We start from the raw sequence: 11,487 nt of genomic DNA, 5'->3' as shown, positions 1-11,487 counted from the left end.
ATTTCAAATTTAAGAAACACGGGAAAATTCAGGATTTACATTATACATATACTTGTTTATCTATAGTTTATATTCATGCTATAATGTGAAGAACAAATACAAAAAGCAAAGTTTGATTCGAAGATGCTTGATTTACATTCTGAATCCCTAAAATATTGTATTCTTCTTCAGGCAATCTGAGGCCAGAGGATACCCATGTTCAATTCTAAATGTATGTCTTAAGTTCAACTGTAAATAAACTAATTAGTAACGACTTTTTACACGTATTTCTGTGGCGCGGTGTTATCTTCCTCCCGCCAAGGATGTTGACTAAGACTGCCGGACATTTTTGTGAGACTGACCTGTTATCACTCTCTATTATATATAGGACACCGTTAAAAAGACATCAACATACAATTCGTCGTATCATGGATCATGCATATTTTGCAACGGGTTAGGAGAACGTAACAGTTTCCGATACCACGACAGATCTAGACTAGCAAGTTGTTTATCAAGTCACAATGTGGACAAGCCTGTATGGCGTCAAAACGATTCCTGTTGACACCAACTAAATATTACGTGACAGAATAAGCAATAGAGGAAAAGCATACTTTGGGTCAAAGTTCAAAGTCTCACCTAGATGTATATCTATATATACAATAATTAAAAGTATATAATGTCCTTGTGATGGATATACATAGTAATAATGATTAAAAACACAAACCAGAAAATCACAAGCGCTTTCACATGCTTTGAGTTACACAAGAAGAGCTTGCTCTCAAAGCATGTGAAAGCGCTTGTGATTTTCTGGTTTTTATTTTAAATTATTATTACATTATACAGTTACTGTATATAATATATATTTTCAAAATCTCAGAACGTTTACTAAGTGGAAAAACACAATGTATTATGATATAAAACTCGTTAAATTGATTTTACATTGCATTTACACGAGTATTCTTTTTATGACATATCTCATATTTATGAGAAAATCAGCGAAAACACTCAACATTTTAACCTAATAAGCCTCGCTTGATTCGACTTAAACAAGAAGTTTTCTACACCAAAACAATCGCATGACGTTATCACAAAATGCCAGTTTTGTGCCGCAGTAAATATTATCACAATGGTGATATTTGTTTTGCCGTGATTGTCTGAGCGCGATATAAGATAACACTAATATAGCTTTATTAAGTTTACCAAAGTAAGTTAATGATATATTATTGATTATTTGTAGAATAAAAGCGGGACGTGTCAGTTTAGGAAGGGCACTTGTGGGTATTGATATACGTGTTTGTGTGTTTTTGTTTTGTTTACAAACTGAGACACAAAAACAATAGCTTTATGGTATGCAAGTCTTTGTCAACACTAGAATAACTATTTATAGATATATAAGGCCACATCGACCAGGAAGTTAACACACAGAATGTACGTATACGGTTATACATGAATGTACGTATAATATTTACCTTCAGAAACGTCATGCCATCATCTCACGGTGGAAACCTACTTCACTCTTTAATCTTTCTACATGTAACTCTGATAGTCCTATCACCGTAAGGTACGTATATATTGTTTCGTACTTGTCTGTAAGCTATCGTATCTTATTTCAGACGAATGGTAACTCCATGATATAAGTACATTGTAATCGTTCTAACTCCGTAAATGAACAATTATAGGTCAATTTATCTACTTACTGTGGCTACGGGTCTGTCTTCTTTATAATTGTACAAATATAAAATATTTACAAAGATTTCCCGTGTATGTTTTACCCGTCTATAATCTTATGCTAGTCAATACCCGTATTTACACACTTATGGTCCCTAACAGGCCTTACAAGATACAGAAAATGTGTCATTGGTAGTATTCAATACTTAAGAAGCCGGCATTCTCTTAAGCTAAATAAATATTTCGAGAAAAGGAAAATGAATAAACATCCTTTACTTTTCCAGTAAGTATATTTTAAATAAAACATAACATCGACATAATCATGTACATGTTTAAGTAATAACGTTATTCAATATACCATTGGATGAGACGTCAAATCCTTAGTGCGCATTTCTGAAGTAGGTTTTTATATGGTATTAGGTTAGCAGAGTGCTAATTTTAATTAACCAGTCAATTAATACACATACAAGTTTCGATGGAACGTTGCAACGTGAATATGTACAAAAACAGGAAATACTTTGGATCATAAGATATTTTTTTAACAAAATTATACCTGTATAATTATGTTTTCTACTGAAACCGAAAGCGAAAATATACGATTTTTCTAGAGGTGCGACTAGTTAACTGGTTCTGAAATAAACGTAGCAATAAGGTGTTCAGGTGGAACAGTGATTTCACCTACGTGGAAAGGCATTAGGTCACCTGCTTGGCCAAGTTGGTTTTCTCAAGGTACTCCAGTTTCTCCCCACAGCAAGACCACTCGCGCGCTTCTATTCGGGCCACCAAGCTTGATGATATCAGTTGATATAACTTGTTTCACAATTGTTGGAAAAATACATTTAAATTTACATACAGATAGATATACCAGATATGTAATGTCAAGACTATGATACATATAGATAGGTAGTTCCGCCCACGGTTAACACGGTCGGAGTTTATTTCTTACACAGTCAACTGAAAAACAAAAACAACTTTCGATTTGCTTGGTTCTTTTGTGGTATTTTGAAAACTCTCTCCCTTATTATTTAAACCACTATGGGACGTCCAACATATGTATAGAAATTATGTACTCCTCTGACGATACATTTCACTCAATCTGTGATAATTCGCTCAGATGCTGTAACCCTGACCGGGTCGTCTGAGTACGCTGTCCCGGGGACTGAATTTACGCTGACGTGTGATGTACCAGAGGAGGCCATAGTTGTCCAGTTTTACCGCCGTCCTGACGTCACTACTCCAGTGGGTGCTATACAAGTAGGTGGTGACCAATGTTACAACACCAAAGTCAGCCCCGCCGTTCCCTGTACACCGGATGTGTGTTCCTGTGTAACGTCTGGAGGCCTTGGTACAGTGTTCCGGTGGATCATACAGCCACAGACGGGAGACCATGGATCTGTGTGGTACTGTAAACGTACCAACCTTAACCTACCTGACCAGACACTGGAAAGTGATGACTATACACTTAACGTGGCAGGTGTGTTTTATATGTATATAGTAGATAGAGTATATAGTAGTAGATACAGTATATAGTATTAGATACAGTATAGAGTAGTAAATACAGTATGAAGTAGATACAGTATATAGTAGTAGATACAGTATATAGTAGATACAGTATATAGTATATACAGTATATAGTAGTAGATACAGTATATAGTAGTAGATACAGTATATAGTAGATACATTATATAGTAGTAGATACAGTATATAGTAGATACAGTATATAGTAGATACTGTATATAGTAGATACATTATATAGTAGTAGATACAGTATATAGTAGATACAGTATATAGTAGATACAGTATATAGTAGATACAGTATATAGTAGATACAGTATATAGTAGTAGATACAGTATATAGTAGATACAGTATATAGTAGATACAGTATATAGTAGATACAGTATATAGTAGTAGATACAGTATATAGTAGATACAGTATATAGTAGATACAGTATATAGTAGATACAGTATATAGTAGATACAGTATATAGTAGATACAGTATGAAGTAGATACAGTATATAGTAGATACATTATGTAGTAGATACAGTATATAGTAGATATAGTATATAGTAGATATAGTATGTAGTAGATACAGTATATAGTAGATACAGTATGTAGTAGTAAATACAGTATATAGTAGATACAGGATATAGTAGTAGATACAGTATATAGTAGATACAGTATATAGTAGATACAGTATATAGTAGATACAGTATATAGTAGATACAGTATATAGTAGTAGATACAGTATGTAGTAGATACAGTATATAGTAGTAGATACAGTATATATTAGTAGATACAGTATATAGTAGTAGATACAGTATATAGTAGTAGATACAGTATATAGTAGATACAGTATATAGTAGTAGATACAGTATATAGTAGATACAGTATATAGTAGATACAGTATATAGTAGATACAGTATATAGTAGTAGATACAGTATAAAGTAGATACAGTATATAGTAGTAGATACAGTATATATTAGTAGATACAGTATATAGTAGAAGATACAGTATATAGTAGATACAGTATATAGTAGTAGATACAGTATATAGTAGTAGATACAGTATGTAGTAGATACAGTATATAGTAGATACAGTATATAGTAGATACAGTATATAGTAGATACAGTATATAGTAGTAGATACAGGATATAGTAGATATAGTATATAGTAGATATAGTATGTAGTAGATACAGTATATAGTAGATACAGTATATTGTAGATACAGTATATAGTAGATACATTATATAGTAGATACGGTATATAGTAGTAGATACAGTATATAGTAGATACAGTATATTGTAGATGCAGTATATAGTAGATACATTATATAGTAGATACGGTATATAGTAGTAGATACAGTATAAAGTAGATACAGTATATAGTAGATATAGTATGTAGTAGATACAGTATGTAGTAGATACAGTATATAGTAGATACAGTATATTGTAGATACAGTATATAGTAGATACATTATATAGTAGATACGGTATATAGTAGATACTGTATATAATAGTTGATACAGTATATAGTAGATACAGTATATAGTAGATACAGTATATAATAGTTGATACAGTATATAGTAGATACCGTATATAGTAGTAGATACGGTATGTAGTAGTAGATACAGTATATAGTAGTAGATACAGTATAAAGTAGTAGATACAGTACAAAGTAGTAGATACAGTATAAAGTAGTAGATACAGTATAAAGTAGTAGATACAGTATATAGTAGATACAGTATATAGTGTTGATACAGTATATAGTAGTATATACAGTATATAGTAGATACAGTATATAGTAGATACAGTATATAGTAGTATATACAGTATATAGTAGTAGATACAGAATATAGAAGATACAGTATATTGTAGATAAAGTATATAGTGTTGATACAGTATATAGTAGATACAGTATATAGTAGTAGGTACAGTATATAGTAGATACAGTATATAGAAGTTACGTATATAGTAGTAGATACAGTATATAGTAGTAGATACAGTATATAGTAGTAGTTACAGTATATAGTAGTAGATACAGTATATAGTAGTAGATACAGTATATAGTAGTAGATACAGTATATAGTAGTAGATACAGTTTATAGTAGTAGATACAGTATGTAGTAGATACAGTATGTAGTAGATAAAGTATATAGAAGTTACGTATATAGTAGTAGATACAGTATATAGTAGTAGATACAGTATAAAGTAGTAGATACAGTATATAGTAGTAGATACAGTATATAGTAGATACAGTATATAGTATTTGATACAGTGTATAGTTAATACAGTTGAAAATGATTATTAACACTACGATTGAAGTAAAACAGGACCTACCCATGTAGATATTCGTGTATATGTTTACATATTTTTATTGAAGATTTGGTATAATAAAAATGAGAACATGTAAAGTAGAAAACATTATTTTATATTTATATATAAACTGATACATAATCATTTCATACCTCTAAAATTCCTGACAAAACGGCTCAATTATATTTCCACGACTGTGATATAATCGACAGACATCAATTAATCATACAAACTCGTGTATGCTGAAAGAAATTCAAGTAAATCTTTTCGACACGCCTCGGCTATCTATCGTCTGCACACGGACATACATGCACTTCAATCTCGTAACGTTCTGAATTTTGTTACACCTTAATGTGAAGCAATCAAGTAACATGTTCTCTGTTAGAAATGGTTAGAAGACATAGAAAAAATGCTCACATTGTTTTTCCCCCAATAAGAATTGTAATTCGGATGACTTCTATTTCTTACTTTAACCGTAATATTAACCGTTTTCATTATATACCATTTTTTTCCCTTTGTTTTTAAACACATTTTTCACAAATATCTTTGCTCAATATTGTATATGATTACATGTATAGTGAAAAGCTTAAATAGTTCTACAATATTTAATGTTTTGACATTTAAATTATAAAGAGTTTTGGTGATTGCCTACCAACTTTTGGATTGATATAGGGGTTAAATTTAATTGTGGTAAGTGTATAAGATGATAAATCTTCCAACCTGCTTAACATTTAAATCGTCTTAAGTATTGATATATGAACGTAGATAATAGATAAAATATGTATGAAGCGCATATGAAAACTGTTCCCCAACACTTTTTATTTGTTTATACATACTTTCGGGGACTGTTTGTTCACAAATAATAACAATACTTATAGTAGTATTTTACAGGTCACTGGATAATGCTATCTTTACAGTCTATTAATATAAAAGGTCGCTTGAAAATTACCTTTTACAGACGGTCCAGGCACCTCCATAGCTCTGTCCCCGTCCGACACTACCTACAACAGGACAGAGGGGGACACGTTACCGGACATCACCTGTACAGCGGACTGTAGACCTGGCTGTACCTTTGTCTGGACACGACCGGACAACACCAACTTTACTGTCTCACCTGTGTTGTCACTGGGACAACTGGACAGATCAGAACACGGGACGTACAGGTGTACTGCTAGGAATGTTGTCGGGGAGTCGACTATGACAACAAGTGTTACTGTACAGTGTATGTATAATGCATTTATATGAAAATCAACTATCTTAGCTTCTAAATCTTCTTTGCCGTCCTTGCTTAAAAACTTCCGAATGGGGGTCACGTGACGTTGGCAAGAAAAAAATCCATGACAGCAGTAGCATCTAATGCGGCGAGATGTCGAGATAGTGACTTCGTAAACGCATTGAGTTATCTCGCTATGTCGGTTGTTTTATCTCGCTATGTCGTTTTATTATCTCGCTATATGATATATTTATCTCGCTATGTTGATAAAATTATCTCGTTATGTGATGGCAGATCCATGCCACCATAATACACGGAAAGTATCACTGAGTCCCCATATCAGACACATGGAACATAAGTTTGTGTATTGATGAATTTAATCAAAACGAGCATTTAAACATTTAAGAGGGGGCTATTAACACAGCTTTCTTACTAAGAGAATACATCTCGGACCGATGATAGTTTTCATCGAACTTTTTTTCAATAACACAATATAAAATACGGTATCTCCGTGTTCGTGAGAAAGTGGGGTGAAATGAAAAGAAAAAAAAGAGTATAAAACAATAAATGCATAGGTTTTCATAAATGTACACAATAGGTCGAATACTTCTTTTGTTTTTCGATTCATTCCAGACGGACCGTCAACCGTAAATCTGACTCCACCAACTGTGACCTACACTCCCACAGAAGGACAGACTATCCCAACCATCACGTGTTCTGCTGACTGTAACCCGGCCTGTACCTACAGCTGGACAAAGGATGGACAATCCATTACAACAGGGTCAAATCTCCAAATCACCAACATACAGCATGGTCAGGGGGGCGTGTACAGGTGTACGGCCAGTAATGGGTACGGGAGTGACGTCGGCGTCAATGTCAACGTCATTGTAGATTGTACGTATTTAATTTTTTCATTGGGAATGTTTCAACTCCAATTACTAGGTCATCAAGTAAACTGTGTAAAACAAATATTAACTATTACATATACTAATCAATAATGGATTATGGGATTTTGTATCCTTCACTCTTCCTAATTGATATAAATTGCAGTCAAGTATCGATATTATCATATTATCACATCATAATGTGTTCCATTGTTATGAATATATCTAATTAACACATACATTCCATAATATTTACATTTTCACCTCGCTCCACCTCAATGAACATAATAAACTCAGATCAGGTCGCGTGCTTCTGTTCTGAGAGACGGATCACTTTCTTGCAGGCGTGTGAATACATTCACTGAGTTTACAATGGCGATCGAGTTCCGTACCACCTCAGACTTGAATGCACTTTCATTTTGTGAATTGTGTAACGTCGTTATAAACATATATAAACACAAGTGGAATAGCCGCTTTATGTGCTAATAAAAATGCCAGTATAATGCAGACAGTTTAGAAAACAGGATCTGACAGAACACTGATACTCCTGATAGCACCGAGCTCATGACCAACGTAGCGCAGTAGGTCTAACGTTAGCTGTATCTCGAATGCCATGCTTGATACCATTTTAGTGGTCACAGAAATAAATCTCAATTTTAACTCTATATAACAACACAAAATAGTCTGTAGCAGCTATATGCTATATCGAGCATTTTATGTTCATGTAACATAATGCAAATGACATGGATACACGGTAACATGTATAACATCTCTTCATTCTTTTCGATGTAACAGTGAACCCAGGAATCCCAAACAGTCTGTTAATTGGCTGTACTGATGCCAGTTCTGCTGAGGTATCGTGGAGCGACGGAGGGGACTCTCAGTATTACCGTGTTATGTTCAGCACAGACAGGTTTCTCAACTCACAAGAAGTTTATCCAGTGATGATTACAAAACAAACAGACGGAAGTGACGTGTATAGTCAAAATATAGACAATCTGGATGGAGGCCATGTTTATTTCTTTAAGGTTGTAGCGTACAATAAGTACGGAAACACAACATCGGCAGATGCTGTCGGCTGTACTGTTCATGAGCGTAAGTATTTGGCAGATACCACAGCAGATTCTCCATTTTATAGTACTTTCTAAACACTAAAACAAATGTGTAACGTTTTTGTATATTGTATCAAATAGATCACTGACTGAACAAAGTATATTTCGATAATTTCATTTCTTAGCTTCTAAGTGTTTTTAACGGGGACGAAAACTTCGTGCGCGTATCGTCCTGAGTTGCTCTTGAGATAACCTGAAAGAGGAGTGAATGCATGTTGATCGAAAGAAAATATAATCTTTTGTTTGTTACAACATGTTCTAGGGGAACTGACAGTATGTATGTCACTGGAGTTGTACTGACGGTCACTAGCGTACTCACGCTATTGTTCACAGTTGGAATCGAGATTTATTTCAGACGTAAGTATTCATGAAGTGAACTGCATCGTCGTTTCAACTACCTGTAACTTATCTACACAGAACTAATGTAATACAATAGTTACAAAACAGTCGTTAAAATAATGGAATATTAAGATGTATGAAACAGTTTACTGAATATATTATTTTTCAGGAAATGGAAGACTATGTCATAGGTAAGCAGATGCAATTGATACAGTTTTAGACGAGTATTCTGTATTTTAATTCTGATGTTTGATTATTTATTTATTTTTTTCATCTTATCACATAATTATAAAAAGAAATAATACCCCTCATGAACAATTTTTGCCCAAATATTTACTGCATTCCTTTTAACCGTACATATTACGTTTTCAGTGCTGACGAAACAGAAGTGAGATGGATAACCACTCATTGGTCATATCACTTCTTTCCAATCCATCAAATGCATAAATAGTAATACCGTTTCCCCATCAACTCCTCAATCATCTGTACAAATTAGTTCGTTATTGAAGTTTAGAGATCAGCATGTTTATTCGGGACGTCGACCTCATATTCCAATTCACCTACCTATATACACGTCTGTTTACTTTGATTCATGAAGGAAACAGTAACATTAAAAAATGTATATTCTACCATGTTTGTTATTTTCTAATAATACACGCTCGTGCCAATAATACACGCTCGTGAGTCACGGCTGTTACCATTTTATATATCTAATATTCACATATTTAAGATAAGACTATAGCCGAGTGGGTTTAAAGATAAAAAAAAATGGATTAGTCTTCTTTAAATTGTTATCACGACGCGAGTTCAAATCCTACGGAGGCCCAACTTTTTGTCTTTTTTTTTTATACTTTTTAAAAAACTTTTTTTTTTCAAAATCGATGCCATATGATAGATGCTCTTGATTGTAGTACTGTAGTGCATGTAAATACATGTATAGTTCACAAACAAATAATTCAATACTCGGGGTTTCTTTGCTTTTCGTTGTTTTTCTATTAGAAAGAGGTCGATCTCAGAACTAAACAGTACATGGTAGAATAGAAATAATCAACTTTGACTCGGATATTTTGTAATTTTGATTAATAACTCAGGCCTGTGGCCTTTGTTATTAATTTAATTGTAGAATATCCTCGTCCTCGTTGTATATCCTGCAACAATACACAAATCATTGTTAATTATTTCTTAAATAATCAGGCTGGTCGTCGGTTATATGTTTTCCTAACTGCTTTCTTATGCATAACATCATGCTTCAAAAAACAGCCAGGCGAGTGCCTGATGAGATAAGATACACATTGTTTTGTCTTCCTTTTTGTTGCAGATCACGTCAGCTTCCAAAACAGAAGGAATACAAGGATGTACAACTTTCAGATCGAGGTATTATTTTGATAATGAATACATTATGTAGTATGTTTATAATATCATCATATATTCGCATTTTAACAAAACGCTTCTGTTCATTGTTTGTAACAGTTAATATTTGTTAGTCTTAATTGTTAAGCAGATGTTGCCAAACGGTTTTTTTTTTCTACGCTATTTATTTTTTTTATTTTAAGCGGAAAGTTATTTTTGTGTTAAACGTATATTACCAAATTTTCTTACAGGAGGCAGATCCCAAAGCGAAAATGAAAGGTAAGACTACAACTTTCAACTAAATGATTTGTATATATTTCGAATGAGTGTATCGCGGGGACAACTGTATTCTATATTTTTTTCTATTTATATACAATCCAGATCTCCATATAAGGAACTTGATACCAATGAGGTTGTCAAGGCGTCCGTGTATTCTGAAATCGGAGGACACCATCATGGTAAGACATAGTGTAACATCGATTAAGAATCACACGCATTCGGTTTTTAATGCATATTATATATATATATATATATATATATGAAACAAAAAAGTAATTCTAATACTTTTCGGAATGTTCGATCCGCCCCTTCACCAAGACATAAAGAACACGAACACAATCACATGCTATATCAACAGTACTACAAATACAATAAGATACAACAAAAGTAATATATATAGTAGTTGAAAAAAGATAACCTTTTCGTGAGCGGAAGGCAAATGCTAGAATGACATGTAGAGAACCTATGTTCTATGATTGACCACTATGTAGATGCAGAATCTTAAGAGACGTTTCGTCCCAAATTTTAGTTGGGCTGCTTATCAAGATTCAATTTTGGTCGCCTTCCCTCGTCAGATATTTCAGAGGTTGCAACTCTGTAATCATATTTTTCACATTGTATAGCTGCTACCAAGGTTTTGTTTGTCCGGTAAACAGTCCCATTATTCTGATTTCACCCCATTGTAGTATTTTGGGAACTTCTATGGCCATTCTTTTACGTTATATATATACCAACATGTAGTAAGGTAGCTTATACGAAGAGGATTTGTACTATTTTGTGTGTATTTTTATATATCTATACATTTTGCATTTAAATGTACTAACCGCTTCATTATTATTCATTAAACG

At 33.3% G+C, this 11,487-nt stretch overlaps 1 protein-coding gene across 1 annotated transcript; it reads left to right on the top strand.

Moving 5' to 3' along the window:
* Positions 1-6,799: 6,799 nt before the first annotated feature.
* Positions 6,800-9,402, top strand: LOC117340605 (Down syndrome cell adhesion molecule-like protein 1 homolog). The gene is made up of 4 exons (XM_033902369.1): positions 6,800-6,847; positions 7,251-7,569; positions 8,355-8,654; positions 9,383-9,402. The coding sequence occupies exons 1-4, from the start codon at positions 6,800-6,802 to the stop codon at positions 9,400-9,402; spliced, it is 687 nt and encodes a 228-aa protein (XP_033758260.1).
* The last annotated feature ends 2,085 nt before the right edge of the window (positions 9,403-11,487 follow it).

This window comes from Pecten maximus, chromosome 13 (genome assembly GCF_902652985.1).
Source record: "Pecten maximus chromosome 13, xPecMax1.1, whole genome shotgun sequence".
Classification (NCBI taxonomy): Eukaryota; Metazoa; Mollusca; class Bivalvia; order Pectinida; family Pectinidae; genus Pecten; species Pecten maximus.
This window is presented reverse-complemented; position numbering and strand designations above follow the sequence as displayed.